The sequence below is a fragment of the Vidua macroura genome, chromosome 4, assembly GCF_024509145.1.
Source record: "Vidua macroura isolate BioBank_ID:100142 chromosome 4, ASM2450914v1, whole genome shotgun sequence".
Classification (NCBI taxonomy): Eukaryota; Metazoa; Chordata; class Aves; order Passeriformes; family Viduidae; genus Vidua; species Vidua macroura.
This window is the reverse complement of record NC_071574.1, coordinates 26,611,336-26,629,041: the sequence shown is the minus strand read 5'-3', so window position 1 is coordinate 26,629,041 and position 17,706 is coordinate 26,611,336. Positions and strand designations below refer to the sequence as shown.

The 17,706-nt window shown below is 43.1% G+C and overlaps 1 protein-coding gene across 4 annotated transcripts in view; it reads left to right on the top strand.

The window, feature by feature from the left end:
- The window catches only part of LEF1 (lymphoid enhancer binding factor 1), a 71,129-nt gene that overhangs the window by 38,289 nt on the left and 15,134 nt on the right, over positions 1-17,706 (top strand). For 2 of the 4 annotated variants that reach the window (XM_053976031.1, XM_053976033.1), the window contains exons 5-10: positions 3,032-3,164; positions 7,138-7,228; positions 9,458-9,541; positions 11,378-11,500; positions 12,225-12,387; positions 15,032-15,139. In XM_053976031.1, the coding sequence (XP_053832006.1) occupies positions 3,032-3,164; positions 7,138-7,228; positions 9,458-9,541; positions 11,378-11,500; positions 12,225-12,387; positions 15,032-15,139 (702 nt within the window). The remainder of the gene's footprint in view (positions 1-3,031; positions 3,165-7,137; positions 7,229-9,457; positions 9,542-11,377; positions 11,501-12,224; positions 12,388-15,031; positions 15,140-17,706) is intronic. The other 2 variants (XM_053976034.1, XM_053976035.1) reach the window with 1 other exon arrangement.

The window sequence follows — 17,706 nt, the reverse complement described above, 5'->3', positions numbered from 1 at the left end:
TTGGCCATGGTTCACAGCCCTGGAAAGCAGTAGTGCCCACTGGGAGCAGTAGATGGTGGAAGGGGCTTTGGCAACATCCTGAGCCCAGATGTCCCCAGGGCAAAGGGTGCAGGACAGTGTCCATGGGACATCCCATGTCCATGGGATGTGGTGCCTAGGGCCAATCCTTTACTGCAGCAGGGGATGGGAGGGGTTGAAGGGTGGCAACAGCGGTATCCAGGTGTCTGCATATGAGGTCTTGGTCTCCTGCCCTGAACCCTCTCTGTGAGGAAGGCCCAGATAACCCATCTAGGTTGCCTTGTAGGGCAGGTGCTGTGGCAGAACCACTTCAAGTCCATAGGGCTTTTGGAAAATACGTCATCAGGCCTTTCTCCTCCTGGTTTCATCGTGCATGTATCACCCTGTGTGTCCTCCTGCTGTCAATCACTGGGGCCATCTCAGTGGGACCAGAGGGAACGGGGAGGTTCAGCCTGTGCCCAGCGAGCCCCCGTCTGTTGTCTCGCCGGGGCAACCAGCAGCTAAATCGCTGCCAGAGATCGCCGGGTCTTCCCAAAGCAGTGTGGGGCAGGCAGGCTGGGAGGCTTTGCATTATTGCTATTTTTTATTGTTACTTTTTTTACTCCCAATTTCTGGCTCTGCAGACCCCCAAATGCTCTTAATGGAAATATGGCCTGTTTATATGTTAATTTTAAGCCCGCTGACAAGCGGTTTGCTTTTCTCCTGACTTCTCACGGTTCCTTAGCCCGTAGAAAGCCGCTGCCATGGGCTTAGGGGATAAGATGCCGAGAATTAGAAAATAAAATAAAATCTGCAGGATGCTGGAGAGTGAGGGGGTACAGGGATTGGCATGCTCCAAGTATAAATGGTGATTTCTGAAAGCAAGGAACCTTGATACCAGGGGCGTGCATGACAATTACATCCAGTACAATACAAAATGTTAATTACTAAATTTTGAGAAATTAATGCTGATTAGCAGCTGTGTGTGTGTGTGTGACCTAAATACATCTATTGCTTATCTTTATTCATAATATACAGTTTATTGTTGATAAAGTAATGGCTGAATGGTGGGCTGGCCCACGAGTCTCATAGCTAAAGACTGAGGCCCGATTTGTAAATCGTCTGAAATTTGTTGGCATCTGTTTTTTGTGGAATTTATATGGATCGGGAAGATGAATAAGCAGTCTGAGCTATCCCCTTTACAACCCAACTCATAGATATTATTGAGAATTCATATTGCTTTTATTATTTGGTCAGAAAAATGGACCTAATGCTTGTTGGCTTTAAAACACCTACTAGCGCTGCTTTCTCTCTCCATCTTGCAAAATATAAGACAAGGCCGAAGCTTAAATTAAAATCCTCAGGTTCTTATCTCTTTCCCACAGGAAAGCAAATCTGTGTTGAAAACCGTAAAATTAAGAGGAGAGCAAGGATAGCATAATTTAGCAAAAATTCATGGCACCAGATTCTGAGCTATATGACTGGAGGGATAGGTCAGACATTAAGAAGATACTGCCTGCTAATGCAAGTTCCTTAAGGTGGTGCTCTGGAAACAAGGAAAGCAGAAAATGCTGCATTGGTTCCCGTTTGCTCCCCTTCCTCCACTCCTACCAGCCTTAACAATAAATTGAGTTGTCCATTTAATAAGTCACCTGTTTCCAGAAGTCCAGAAAAATCATGGACTCGTGCATGGAGCTATGTCCTAATATCTGCTTTGTGCCAGAATTTCAATAGTGACCTCAATGAAAATTAATTTCATTGACCTCTTCAATTACTATTTTTTTTCCTGTAAGGACAGGCTGTCCTTGCTGTCAGTGTGTCTGTCTGAAGGATAGCTTTATTTTTTTGGGGGGATTTATTAAAAACGTGTTTGTTCCACAATTATTTGTGCTAAGGGGCAAGGTAGAGTGGCAGGGCACAAATGAGGAGTGCCTGTCACATGCTGGCATCATCGCTATGGCTTGTCCCACCGTGAAAAGAGCAACTTGAGTTTCAAGCAGCATTAATAATGCAGGATTTCATTGGGATTGAGGAGTTCCGTTGTCTTGCAACCTTGATCTAGGGGGTAATTTTGGACAGCATGGTTCTCTCGTGCTGCCTGCCTCCTCCTGTGTGCCTCTGCACTCTGGGAAGTGCTGGTGGGAAGTGTGCATCTTGCCCTGCAAGGACATCACCTTATGGCACCCATTTCAGGACCCTTGTGGGCGTTTGTAGCGCTTTGAGTTCTCCTTGATAGAGTCAGAGGCCTTCCAGCTGTCCCATGCGCTCAGCAGGTCTCCCCTCTCACTGACCTTCTTGAGAGGCCACTGCCAACTGCTCATATATGAAATCAGCCTTCTAAGGGTGACCCTTTAGTTACCCAGTAGACAGACAAGAGTTTTCAACCAGAGTTTGTAAAAGGGACAAACTTGCTGTTCCTCTGGTGATGGCAGGGTTTTGTCCCAGCTGTTCCATGCCACAGCCATGCAGGAAGAGCAGTGGGGAGGAAGAGGGAAGCTGATGAAGCTTGTGTTGCTTTTAAGGCTGGAGATATGACAAACCTGTACTTTAAGCCTTCTTTTTTTAAATGCTATTCCTGTAACCAAAGGGTTTCTCCAGCACTACTGCTGACTCTGCTGTCCTTAGGTCACAGCCCTTGGTGCACAGTGCCTGCCTGCCCAGCACGTTGCTCCTCCTGCCCTGCAGCTCTCCATTTGCCATTTCCGCAGCCCTGTCTCAATGTCTCCCAAATGCCTTTCTTCCTGCTCCTGGCCCCCACCCATTTCCCTGCATTTCCTCAATATCTGCATCCCTCTTCGGGTGCCAGTGGTTTGAGGACGCCGATTCTGGCAGCAAACCTGCTTTCCATCCATTAGCCCCAGTGTCATGTCTGTCCATCTGTTTCCCCCGCTTCAGTAATACAAATATTTAAAAATAGCATTTTGGGTGGGTTTTTTTTGTGTTTTTTTTTTTTTTTTTTTTTTTTTTTTTTTTTTTTTGCAAAGCAGAAGCCTCACCTCACTAACACAATTTAATTTTTGTTCTTCTCTTGCAGTCCAACAAGGTGCCCGTGGTACAGCCTTCTCATGCGGTTCACCCCCTCACCCCTCTTATCACCTACAGCGATGAGCACTTTTCCCCAGGGTCACACCCATCTCACGTCCCCTCTGACGTCAGCTCCAAACAAGGTAAGCCTGTCCTTTCCCAGCACAGTGGGGATGCAGGGTGGCCCTGGTGCCCTTTGTGCTGCTGACAGAGCCAATATTACCAATTTGTAATATTGTAGAGGGAGGCTTCCAGGTGCCTATGCCCACTTTCAGAAATGGTAATTCTGCCATGATGCTGATACTTAACTTGGCTGCTTAAATTTTTATGCTCCTTCTAATGTGATAATTTGGGCTTGCTTTTCTCATCAAAGTCTTTCAAAATCTCAGTAAACAACAGCCAGTCTTCACCATCTCCTGTCGTGCCCAAGGCTTCCAGTATGCAAATACAGAAAGGGCAACCATCCCTCACCTTCTAGAAAACAGGGGGCAAGTGCTTTAGTAGTGGTGTTATTGAAAGCTTTTCTCTCACTTTTTTTATGCCCTTGTATTCTGGCTGTCCATATTCTTATATATGTCAGTTAGCATAATCAAAGCATAGCCCATAAAAATAGTTTTGAGCCTGTGCAAGTAAAAGCTTTACAAATCTGATGTTTTTTTAACCTTCTTGTGCTGGCTGCCTTCTGCAGAAAGCATCTGTTTAGATGTCCAAGTCATAGATGTCAGTTTTCTCTGCACCTTCAGGACCCCTTAAAGCAAACACAAAACCCTCCTAGATCCACATCTGGGAATGTCAGAGCAGCCCTGCTCAGGGTCAGTCTGCAGGCCCCCAGGGAAGAGCAGACAGTCTCCAAGGTGTCAATCCCAGCCTGTGCCAAGAGCTGCTGCCCAGTGCCCAGGAGAACACAAGCAATTCCTGGGAAGGGTGTGCTTGCTTGCAGTGGGTTGCAAGAGCTGGGGAGGGATGTGATGGAAGTTGGGAAGGTGCAGGGGGAGGACTGGCCATGGCCATCACAGGTCTGAGCCAGGGTTTGGGTAAGAACCTGAGCAGAAAAAGCCTGCATGGGAGAGCTGGTGATGAGGAGGGAAGGAGAGAGAGCAGAGGCTTTACAAAGGCATTCACTGTAGTCTGGATATCTCTGCATGGGCAGGAAGCCTGTCAATGCCACGACTGGTCCTGGAGGGTGCCTCTCCCTGCCTCTCTCTGCACTCGCGTGTCCAACCGTGTGCTGTGGCACCCATTTGACAAAATCTTGAAGCTCTGCTTTACCTGCACACACATCCACATGCACAGTTGTCCCATTTATCTGAAGAGGCTTTTTAGTCATCATTGTTCAGGGAGAGAGACTTTTTTTGTTCTGTCCTTCCCTGAATGCCTAGGTTTTATTTTGGCTGTGCTATGGAGATAATAACATGGGCTACATCCAGAAAATGCTATGGCCTGGTGGCTCTCTGTGGTTTTTGCTGTTTGTTGGTTAGGTTTTGTTTTTTTCTAGGGAGGGGGAATACAAAAATCACTCTGCCTGGAAAGCCTGGCCTGTAAATACTTATACAATATCTTTTTCAGACTTGGAAGAAGCAAATGGAGACCTCCTGTCCTCATTTGTCTTCCTCCTTTGCATCAGTGCCCAGGAGAAGGATATTCACACTCATTCCTTGAAATCCCAGGGGTGCCACGCGATAAGAGAATGGGATTTCCACCTCTTGCAGAAGCTGGCTGTGACAGCTGGGGCAAACCCACTGCTGCAGTTTGTGAGCTTAAGAGGTTTCTGCTTACTGCATGTTGAGCCCTTCTGTGCCCCATCTTTTTGCCTTTACCCCAGTTTATTTTTGTATTCCTGTACAGCAGACCCCAACTGAACAACATCTGGTTTGTTGGCTTTTTGTTTCTGCTGCACGTCTTTTTTTTGCTTCTTTTCTACCCTCTCCCCTGTCCAGCATCCCACCAGTCACGAGTGCAAGCCTGCTGAGGGCCTCTGCCAAGGAGGCACAAAGCTCATTGCCCTCTGGAGTTCCTGAACAGGCTTGATCCCTTTGCTCAGTGTCTGGCAAAGATGGGGATGGATGATGTGGATAATACAGGCTGGAGACTACTGGTTTTGTCTGGGATGGTCTCCTTGATGTGTGTGGTCTTTCCGTCCATACTCCGTGTTTCGGCGCCACTGGCGTGTGGGAGCAGCCGCAGTGAAGTAGCCCATGCAGTTGCTGCAAAGAGAGGATTTTTTTTTCCTCAGGTCCTCTGCCAAACGCCTCCAACCATTGTTTCTGTCCTCGCCTCCCACTGTGGGTCTGGAACAAGGCACTGCCCTGGCGCCCTAGCCCTGGTGCCCTCTTCCCACCAAAATCCTCCAACAAGGGGGTCCACAGCTTGCCTTCAGCACTGCCTCTTGCACACAAGGCACTTTGGGATGGACACACAGCACTGCCTTCCTAAAGGCAGTCACTTCTTTTTTTTTTTTTTTTTTTAATTTTATTTTTATGTTTTTTCCTTAACCCTCTCAAGAGAACTTGCTTTGGAGGGCACTGGCCATATGGTAGCTCTGTGTGCTCCTGTGGGCACTAGGTGCTGGTAGCCCTCCATAAGGGGCCAGAAGTTTTGGATTTGCAATAACTACTGTGCATTAGGTAAGAGAGAGCAGTGTTGTCTCCGTGAGTCAGAACTGCAGATTCTGGGGAAGGAGTGGCCCAGCTCCTTTTGCAGAACTCAGTCTGGCTGGGGCAAGGTCATGTCATCACTTCCAGGAGCATCAGTCATCATCACAGATGTGAGAGATGAGACACTGGGCTTCTTGTACACCTTGTTTGGTTTTCTTTTTTTTTAACCACTCGGAAAGAGTGCTCCCTCTCATGTAAAAGCCCTAGGATATGTAAAGTGTTTCCTTTCCTGTCAGCTGCCAGCTGTTTTACACCTTTGAAAAGACAGCTGGTCAGAAATTTGATCCTCACTTAGGTTGTGGTTCCAAGTCTGAAAATTCAGGTTTTTTGAGACAATGGCACCACTGGTATTATTTTCCACGCTTTCCTGTACACAGTCCTGACAGATATTCTTCAAATCCTGTAATTAAATTCAGAAGATTTAAGTACAAACTGGGCAGGGGAATAAATCAGTAACATCCGTCTATAAACTCTATAAGTCTCAAGGTAGCACACGCTCAGTCTTGGACCTTTGGAGTGTCACCACATAAATATTTAATATCCTTTTAAAGCAGCTGATTTAACATGTGGAGTAGACTTAACAATTCCTTCTGCTTCACCCCCTCTTCCCCAAACACATTTAAATAAACCAATGTCTTTGTGGCCTCTGCAACTGTAATTCCATGTCTCCTGGGGGCACAAGGTTTAGGTGAAGAATGGAGACCACAGACCCTTTTGGGATGAGGATTAGCTTTAATCTTGAGGTGATTCTTGCAGTTGTAGGACTCTGTGTTCTGGGGAATGTGAGCTGATGGATCATTCCTGATGGGACTCTTATTTTTCCATGAAATACTTACCATTGCAAAACAGATTGACCTTGGAGCCCACAGGAGTCAACTTGATGAAGAGCTTAGTTGGAACTGGAGTGACAATTGGAAGCCAAATGAATCATATCAAGTGTGACCATTACAGGCCTGAAAATTATTCTTAATTAACCACTGATCCTCTGTGGTAGCAAGTTTCCAAAATCTGTGAATCCATAAGGGAACCCATGAAAATATAAAAGTAGCAATTTACCTAATCTAATAGCTCTGCTGTGCTGCCTCTTTGACGACGCTTTATTTTCCCCTTGTTTCATGATGTGTTAGAAGAGGTCCTCAGGATCCTGTTGGGTTTGGTGAGACCACTGAGAGGACAGTAGCACCTAATGCACTTCACAGGGATCTAAACTTGCACAGGTCCTTACCCACACATTTATTTCCTCCTTCCATGTTGTTTTTTCCAGTATCTCCCTTTGAATTGCAGTATCGTGTGCAAATTGTTTTAAAGGTGGCCCGTGGTGCCTTTTGCTTTTAACACGAACCAAGAAGGTGGTTATTCCTTATCCACAGCATTAGTTCCACTGTAGTATCGGCTGGGAACTGTAGGTCATATATGGAATATTTTGAGGGGAAATCACTCATTCTTCTGTGCTTTTTAACAGGCATGTCCAGGCATCCTCCAGCTCCTGATCTCCCTACCTTCTATCCCTTGTCTCCAGGGGGGGTTGGACAGATAACACCACCTCTTGGCTGGTAAGATTTTTTAGCTTCTTTTCAGACAGGCGCATGTTCACACCATTTGCTATTGTTGAATCAATTGCAGCAATTACAAAATAACAATAATGTCATTCCAGTAAGAAATTGCTACTTTATTTTAGTTGAAAAGATGAAAAAAATGTCGATCTTTGAAATTAAATGAATCTGTTTTTTGAACACAGTACAGGAACTGAAGTGTGTAGATTTCACTTTGAACTCTGTATGTTTCTTATGGCTCAGATTTGTGGCTCATAGCTTTTGGAAAGATAGCAGAAAACAGTTCTCAAGTAATTAAATGTAAATTTCAAAAAACAAAATTGCAATTACTGAGGAGAGGGGAGGTAAGAAAAAACTTTGAAGGGGGGGGGGGGCAGAAATCTTTAAATTGCCCCAAATGGAGAACAAACTTTTGTAGCCTTTTGCTGTTTTTTACAGTTTCTGTATGGAGAGAAGCCTCTGTCACTGGGAGATCTTGCTGCTCTTGCTAATACTAGCACTCTCATGATCTCTTGCTGCCACTTAGGGTGTCATTTTCCTTTTGGAGGAAAAGTGGTATTTTCAGAGGAATAGATTTGGCAGAGTGCTTTATGTCTGCTTGGGGTAGATATGTACTTGCCTTCAGTTCTTTTGGAGCAGGGAATAAGGCAACTCAGCCACAATTTCAGTGCTTTACAATCTGTATTCTGACTAGTCTGTGCCCATGCAATGAGGGATGCAGACTTTTTTATTTTTTAATGTCTCCATGGGAGGGAAACATGATCCAGATGACAAGAGGCAGAGAAAGTAGAGAGCAGAAGATCGTGAAAATTCGTATTGCTGGCATACCTTTCAGGAAAGGCCTCATGCCTTTTTGGAACAAATTATTAATAGATATCAAAGTAAAATATGGAAGTATCTGACCATCTATTTTTTTAATCTTCCCCCGCCTCCCCTTCCCCATTTTGCTGCTTAGCTGACTCCTCACTTCCACTGCCACCATACAGTTGCTAGCACGCATTTTCCAGATGTGGTCAGTCATTTCTTCTGAATGGTTTCTTGGTGCAGAAACTGAAGGGAGGGAAGAGAGAAAAGAGAAAGAAGAGGAGAGACAAGATCCAAACTTACAAGGCTCAGGGATGTGTTCAGCAGCACTAACCAACAGCGGGACATACTCAGCTGTCCCTTATGCTATGGCTCCCCGCTGTGAGGTAGCACTGTTGAGACTTCCTTCAACTTTTTTTTTTTTTTTAATTTCCTCTTCCCTTTGAGCACTGTTCATTTCCAGTAATATGCTACAAGAATGAAATCTGTGTCCTGAACCTTACAAAGGCCAGGTTCCATTTTTTCTCACCTGAGAGCTGATTGACCAGTCGATAAGCAACTGTTTGAAAGGATTGATGTGTATGGTGTCCCTCTGGCTGGTAGAGGTGTTTGGGCTGGTACTTGCTCACGTTACCATCACATGCTGCATCAGGGTGCTCATTGTAGTCATGACTGAACCATTGGAGACTGAAAGTAATCAAAATGTAGTGATGATGATAAAAATTAAAGACCTCAAATGATGGATTGGTGGCAAAATATTCTGTATATGTGAGAGTGCAAAGGAGGCAAAAACTTCACACAAGCTTCTCTTACTGGACTGCAAGGTTTGATCTTTAAGTAGTAAGATAGGCTTGTGGCGCTGTGGGCTTTTATGTGGTTGGGTTGGGGTTTTTTTATGGAACCAGTTTCTACTTAGAAAAGCTGTCCACTTGTACCTCACTATAGCATATGCTAATGGAGAGAGTCCTAAGTTTTCAAAGACTTAATAAAACTGTTCAAAAGGCTTTTTAGCTTAATAATTCACCATCTGGTGTTCTCACTCTGATCTACAGTAGAACTGTTTGGAATAAGACGTTTTTTTCCTAAGAGCTTGTTTAACAAATCTGATTCCAGTGCTTCTAAAACTAGGTGAGAGAGGGATGGAGATAGAGGAGTGTGCATGTGTATGTGTGCCTTGGGGGAGGAAGGCTAGTTGTTTTGCTTTCCCTCCCAGTGGAAACTTAGATTGGGAATCTTTCAATAGCAAGGGAGAAAGTTCAAAGCATTTAAGTATTCATTAGTTTCATTAGCAGAACTCTTGAAAGTGTTAGCTCTTACTATTTATTTGTGACTAGTACTGAGTTCCCATCAAGAGCTTGTAACTCTAGAATAACCATTGAATACCATATCATATGATTGATGGGTTCCTTTCTTCTGTGACCTCAGGCAAGGTCAGCCTGTATATCCCATCTCGAGTGGATTCAGGCAGCCCTATCCATCCTCACTCTCAGTCGACCCTTCCATGTCCAGGTAGGTGTAGGAGGTGAATGACTCACTGGGGAGTAACTGCTGGCGTTAGAGGGCAAGTTGCTCTTCTGCTTGCATCTTGGTCTGCCTTTGCTTGCTTTTCAGTCAGCTAAACCCTTATGCATACATTTTTATTTAACTTTTGTGTGTATATGCAGTTTGCCTGGATCCCACACTGGTCTCATTCAGCATTTTCTTGTCAGTCTCTGAAGTGTTGCAATGAGGAGCACCCAGTGAATTGTCAACAATTAATCGAGCTGTTTCATCTGAAATGAGTCATTAGTTCATTTCTAGATGCAACATAGCATAGCATCCTTGGGTTTTGCTCATGTCAGTATGCAACCAGGTGGATTGTCACTCTAGTCTGTGTTCTCTAGTTCCAATTTCAAAGTTGTTGGTAATTAGTCTTGAATCACTTAGGTAATGATCTCTGTGGAATCTTGCTCACAGGTAGGTATTTCATAGCCCAAAGCCACTAATGGCAGGGGATGCCAGCACAGTATTTGTACTGGTGTGTGACTCAGGCACTGTGTCTTCATGTCTAAGTGCAAGCAAGCAATGCTAATTGAGACTTGGCCATGACACACTCCAGACCTCCTATGCCCTGCTTTCGCATTCTAAAGACAGCTTCTGCATCCTGTGCTTGGTGTACAAGAGGTTGCAATACACAATTCTTGGGGTTTTTTTCTGTCCTCTGTAGAAGAGACATCCTCCTGCACAGGGATTTAAGGCAGGCCACTTGATAAGTGGTAGGTCCTCTTACCTCTTTGTGTGTGGGCTCCTTTGGATTATCACTGTCTCTTCACTTCTTTACAGGGGAATGATAAGCATGTGCCTGTCAGGGTGACTGGGAAGAAAACACATTCTTTCTCCATGATAAAATCACTTGATTTGGTTACAGGGCTTTGTGTTTCCTTTATTTTGATCACATGAAGGAAAAGGGCAGCAAGGCGACTAGGGAATTGTGAAAGGAGAGGCTGGATGGCATTCCTTAGCCATCACTCATTCAGCAAAACTTTGGAGCATAAGCTTTTCATGTTAACAGTACTTTCCACCATTTAAAATGCAGCATGCAGGTTTTCCGCTGCACCTGAGCTTGCAATGCTCAGCACCTTCAAGATCTGTCTCAGCTGTCCTTGAGAACGACCTGGGTTAGTAGGGTGGGATTATTCAGTTAGTGGCATTTTGGTTTTATTTTCCATTTTCCTTCTTGTACAAATGAAAGGAAGCTTTAATTAGGACAAAAAAAATCTCTCCCTGCTCCCATCCTTCATTTAGGATGCAGGATTTTCAAAGTTTATTTTAAGCATTCAAGGTAAGCATAGTGGCTTCAGATAAAATGATTTTAAAATCTTTTACCTTAAGTACCTTGAAAAGTAAAGAGAGCCATCAGGTACTTCTTGAAAAGATTCTTCTTTCATTTTTTTTTTTTCTGCATGGCAGTTTCCTCCTTTGCATTGGCTGGTGGTGGATATTTCAAAGATGGTTATATCTTGGTGTGTAAATACATTTTTTGGTTAAGAAATGTGTATTTTTATTGCTAGAAAGTGCAACAGTACAAATATTAAATATTTCTTGTGTGCATTGCTAAAAGTGTTTGCCCGAAAGGTAATAAAACAACTTCTCTACAACCAAAATGTTGACTGATTTGTTTGTTTTTCTTGAATAATTGGGCTACAATGCACAAATCTTAGCCAAATATTTTTCACGTGCTCTTTCAGAGTTGTCTTCATTGCAAGCTCCATAGCATTTGCATTCTTGGAGTGTTCTGCGGCTGTAATATATGTTTGATGCCTGTCTTCAGTGGGGTTACAGACTTTGCTTTGTTTTCTCTTTTAGGTTTTCACATCACATGATTCCTGGTCCTCCAGGCCCTCACACAACTGGAATCCCTCACCCGGCTATTGTAACACCTCAAGTAAAACAAGAACATCTGCACAATGACAGTGAGCTAATGCATGTGTGAGTCTGCCTTTCTGCTCTAGCCCTTAATGAATAAATGTTTGAGAATTAACTCTATCTGAAGAAGAGTCAAGGATGCTTAAAAAAAAAGTGCCTTTCATGACCTCTTTGAATTTTAACTCTTCTCCTATAACTAAAACAGGGACTGTGGGCTATTGTTTACTAAGGGTAATGAGAAGCCATTTTTCATTCCAGTCCAGCACTTTTAAGCTGTTGGCAACAGCCATCTTGATTCAGTAATAATCATGGACCTGTCCAGTTGTGACTGGTGCTTGAGTGTGAACTCATGAACTTCTGCTGGAAAAATTCTTACCTGCAAAATTCACTAGTAAAAAGCAGTCTCATTGCTTAGTACTCAAAGGCAAAACACCTAGGAAAGAAGAAGATAAAGAAAATAGCTTCTTCATTAGAGGAAGCTATTTTGCTGCCTGAGGCAGTGGTCTTTTAGGGTACCATGGATAGCCTTTCAAAAAGAGAATTGAGACAATTTTGGAGCAGATTCACAGATGAAATGTCACTTGCTAGAGAATGTCAACCTGACATCCTCCCTGAGTATTAAACTACAGGATAGAAAAGTGGATGGGACATGACCACTGAAATTTTCATTCCTACTACTTGAGTGCTACTGTAACCACAAGTTAGTAATTTTATATTGGATCTTTTTAGGTTGAAGGCAAATTAATGCTTTTTTCCCTTTCCTTTCCCTTTCCCAACCACGTTTTAGGAAGCCTCAGCACGAACAGAGAAAAGAACAAGAGCCAAAAAGACCTCATATTAAGAAACCTCTGAATGCTTTCATGTTGTACATGAAAGAAATGAGAGCAAACGTTGTAGCAGAGTGTACTCTGAAAGAAAGCGCAGCTATCAACCAGATCCTTGGCAGAAGGGTATGTACAGGAAGGTTTGTGAGTGCTCACGTGTGCTGCTAATTTGTGTTTCCCTTTAGCTGAGTTAACTTTCTGCTTGAGGTGATAACTGATGTGCAACTATCAAATTAGCTATAGAAGATAAAACATGCAACAAAAATAAAAGCAGTATCTTGTGGTTTTTTTTTTTCAGCATTAAGAATATAATCAAATTTGTGTTTGTTCCACTCACGTTATGGTGTCAGCATCTCAGACATGAAATACCCTCAGTCACACATAGAAGGAGCATTCTAATCACATTCTGGGTCCTCCCTTAGGGTGCTGTCCATCAGGGCAGGAAGGGATCTTTCAAAGATGAACACTGGATGCCACTGGAGATGAAACTCAAAAGTGAATATAACATGGTCCAGTTTTAGTTATGCAGGTTGGGAGGGACCCACAGAGGTCATGTAGTCCAACATCTGCACAAAGGAGGTCCAGTTAAATCAGGTTGCTCAGGAACCTTCCCAGCCAAGTTTTGAATGTCACTGAAGTCATCAGCTGAGTACTGATGATCCCAGTTCATGTACCAGAGCCTTGCTGAGTGCTGTATGCTTCTGAGGCATTGTAGTTGTGTTTTGTCCTTTCCACACTCACAAAAAAACCTATGCACGCCAACTCAGCCTTTGTGTTCTCTGCCAGTGTCGTTCTTCCAAGGGAAGGCAGCAGAGGTAAATGCCCATTTTGCAATTTGACTCTCAGAAATGAGGAAAGAGGTGACTTTTGTATCAATCTGAGTTTGAGTAGGGATTATTCAAATTCCCAGTGAACACCTCCTTTTGATCACTGACCAAGGCAGTGTTGAGGCACTGTTAAGTGGGAAATCTGTACATGACCTTGAAGTGCTCCTTTTATATTAGAGTTGGAAGACTTCCCCCTCCAAACAGAGCAGAAATCTACTGGTCATTGTCCCAGTTCATGCAGCCTTCTGCCTTCTGTTGTTTTTGTTACCTCCCCTTAAAGGACATCTTGGTACTTGCCTTTTCCATGCTTTCATGCAAGCCTCTAGGATCATGTATGAGCCATGTGCTTAAGAGTTGGACTTGATGATCCTTGAGAGTCCCTTTAAACGCACAGCATTCTGTGATCTGTGAACTACCCTTACAGGTGATGGCAGTCCCAGATGATTGATTTTAGTTGTGTCTGCCTTGTTTTCTTGGCCTGAACCAGGGCAGTAATTATCTCTGGGGCTTATTTATCTCTGTTTTGGTAAGGAATCAGCCTCAGGGCTTTTTTGCATGCTTTTTTTGCAGCTTGGACTCCTCTTTTCAAGTTACTGTTCTCCATGAAAGTACCTCAAATTCCACTTTTCCTGTGATGCAAATGAAGCATGAGTTACCCAGTTGCTTGGACATTAATTATTGGACATAATCAAGTGTTTTTGTGTTCGGTCATCCCGGTCATTATTTACCCTGTGCTGTCCCAGAGGAGGAATGACCTCCATACTTTGCATGCTGCTGGGCTCCCACAGCATTGTGTTCATCCCCTTCCAGTTTTAGAATATGCATGTGGAGTTTGAGAGCTGCAGACAGGCTGAACTGCTGTGCTCTCAATAACACATCCAACTTGCCAAGTCAAGGCAGACAAGAGCTTTAGTTCACATCCTCCAGTGTGAACCAAACAACATATTAAATCATACAAATGTGATCTGATCTGAAATCTTAGTACTGTATGTTAGTCTTGTATGAGTGTCTTAATGATTTCTTAATGATTGTTTGTCCGGCTTTTGGATTTTTTTTTAATCACTTCTTCTCCCTTTACTTCCCCATGGATGTTGTTGATCAAGAAGATGCATCTAATGCTGCAGCAGTGGAACTTAATTCTAAATAAGAGGCCTTTACTCTTCTTGGTTCAGGTCTATGAGAGATGTTTCAACAAGATGTTTCAACAATAACAAAATTACTAGATACTACTGTAGCTGGTACCTTTCCAAATGTGCAGGTTGTGAGGTTTTTTTGCTCTTTATTTTGGCAGGTGTTTTTATTTTTAAGTACAGGAAACCAGGAAATTTATTCCTGCTTGGCTGCAAAGGTCAATTAATGTAATTTGTAAGACTGTAGTTCTGTGATTTCTTTATCTTTGCAAATTTGCAGTTGCCATTTCCTTTTTCAATCAGAAAGCAGGTACCTTAAAGTTCAGTACTTAGAAGTTGATTTTTGCAACAGGGGTGCCGGTGCACAGAAAGCCTTCTGTGTTGGCATTGAAACCAAGACAGCAGACCCTTCTGTCAAGGGGAGATTGCTGCCCTTTAAAATCAGCACAAAGCCCCTCAGTTCTGTCAGAACCTAAAGGCTGGTTTTGTTGCTGTTTTTTTTATTGGGGTTTGCTTTTGTTTGTTTGTTGTTGGTTTTTTTAAGTAGTGTTGGGAGAGCACAGTTCTGTGAGCAGATTATTTGGTGAGCCATGTTTCCATAAATAATTTTGTCTTGCTCAAGGCACTTGGCAGTTGCAGAACTGAGAAATGCCTCAAAGTCGTTAACAAACACAGGTGCTTGTAATTGCTAATGGATTTCATTTTTGCAGTGGGGAAGGACTGAATCAAAGTCACTAAAACACTTGCTCAAGTCATCTGTTGCCTAGGTGTAAGTTAGTTCCTAGTCTAAAGGTGTGTTTATTTTGTTTGCAGTGGCATGCTCTCTCCCGTGAAGAACAAGCAAAATATTATGAACTAGCTCGGAAAGAAAGGCAGCTACACATGCAGCTTTATCCAGGCTGGTCTGCAAGAGACAACTATGTAAGTCACTCACTTGAAGGTTCTTTTAAAAAATTCACTTTCTTTTTGTAACTTCTAAAATTATTATTGTTTCTTCTTTTTCTCAATAACTTGTGGAAAGTTCTGGATGAAGGGATGGTAAACAGATGTATAACATAAACGTTATACTTGTTTTCACTTCAAGCACCCAGAAGACTTGGGATTTTGTTGTTGTTGAGATGCTTCTTATGAAATTCACAGTTTTTGAGGGGAAAAAATAGCATGGAAAGGTTTTTTTTTCCCTAAGACAATGGCCAATACTGTCTGGAAGCTCATGTTGTACTGTACAGCTGTGAATTTTCCATCATTTTCTATTTGATTACTTATTATGCAGAAATCTTTCTTAGACCTGAGGAAAAAAAAGGGATGTCTTGCTTTCAAGAGAACTGGGTCTAATGCAGATTGAACTGCAGCTGAAATTAATTCAGAACGGTCCATCTGTGCAAATCTTGTATAAGTAACCTTCATGGTAGAGCCCACTGTTATACACAGATATGTGTATATGTTAAGAAGTTTTCTTACAGTTACTCTTGTTTTATAATTAAATATCAAATAGCCTGCACTGCATGGTTACACTCTGGTGCCTACAATGAGCTGTCAGTGTAGCCAAATGTGATGACATCAAACACAGAAGGTGCAGTTCTGAGAGACTGATCCTAAAGCGAGATCTGAGCTCCTTTCTGTCCCTCCATTAGATGTGACACCATCTACTGGGATAGGAAATGTACATGCTATATCTGGCCCAAATTTCCTTCCGCATTAGGGGGACAGTAGTTTTTCTCTACTTCAGTGATGTCTTTGGACATTAAGGATTGAGGTACCTAAACACAGTGTTATTAACAGAAACTGTAGAAACTGGCACAGAATGCATTGACACAGAAAGTATGTGATTATCTCTGAAGGAAATGCCCTGGTCTTGCTGACATGCATGCCCAGTTTTGTAAGCACAGACGCAACTGAAAGCCCTAGGAGCTTCTTTCTGTCCGTTTTGTATGGCCAGTAAACTGTCTTGACACTACACAGGTAGGGTTTATTTCCAGTAGCCAGACCCTGTCAACACAGCTGCCTTGAAATATAGTTGGGAACAAACAGGGTCTTAGGGAAAGACTCCCTGGAAACAAGGAGGTGTAGTTTGTCCCAGATTTACTTGCTGGAAAATCACACCACTTTGGAGTCTTGTCAGCTTGTGCTTATTGGACATCAGGCTTCAAGATGGTCTTGTGATGTTTGGTCATGTTGGCTTTGAGAGCCCTGTGTTCTGCCCCAGTCTATGCCACACAGCACAAGCAGCGGACCTGCGGTTTCTTAAATGCCTTGACAGACATTTGGAGTGTGTGAGGTGGCACGTATGAGTTATCTCTTTGATGTGCTTCCAGCCTATATCCTGTGTGGAAGTATAGCTCTGACATACTCCAGTCCTGTATGTTACAATGAAGAACTCTGCTAGCTTCCTCTTGCAGCCTCCCCTCTGCCTCTCCAGGAATGCACATGTTCTGCAATGGTGGTCAGACGGTGATCATAGGAGAGCACAGAGCACAGTTTATCACTGAAACCTTTTCAGATATATGGCATCTTTTTTCTCTTTTTTTTTTCTCTTTGGTTTTCCTAACTTTAGCAGTCAAAAAGTGAAATTGTAATTATTTAGCACAGGTATTACTCCAGTTTTTTGAGGGTTGAAAGTGACTTAGGGGTGGTTCTTCTGTTTCACAAAACAGTACAAATTAAAAATTGTACTGTTTGGTTTTAGTTCTTCTATTTTGATTTGCCTGGTTATTCAGAATTTTAGGAATTTGAAGAAAATGTTAAACATTGGTATTCAACTGTTGAAACTTATCTTTTTCATATGTTTTTATTACTGATACCTAAAGCAGTCATGCAAAATTGTGTGATAGATGTGAGAAGCACAATATTTTCACAATATGAGGGTCTATGTGTGCTGCAGTTGTCAGAAACTATCTTGCTTGGGAATGCAGACAATTAGTTTTCAGCCCAGTCTTCTATTTGTTCACTTGTGTTATCTCATGGGTAGATCTCAGATCAGCTTTCAGTTTATGCTTTAGCACTTGAAGTCAGACTGACACAGAGAATAAAACAAATTTTCCTCCCATGATTTTTCCATGTTAACATCTGCACGAATGCACTTTCCTCTCTAAAAAAGTATTGCCTTGGTGCCTAAGTGATAAAGCATATTACTGGGAGTTCCCCAGAGCCCTTGAAATATGTTTTCCAACTTCTAGTCTCACAGGCAACTTCTAGTGCTCACAAGGCATTGCCCAGCCCTGTTGCCTGCCTTGGGATAAATAAGGACAGGAGCTTGAGAGTCAGGCAGGCCCAGACTGTCAGAGCAGAGTGGAGGCTACTTAAGTTCATGTGCTGGAGCTTCACCACAGCCTGTATTTGGAATCCTTCCTTGCTGTCTGTCACTCAGTGAGCACTGCAGGGGTTTGAGGTGGTTGCTGTCCATCCCAGCACCTTGCAGAGCCAGCCTGTGGAAAGATGTGTCCCAGCACCTCAGCCCTTCCCCTCTGAGGCCAGTCTGTGTGTGGCAT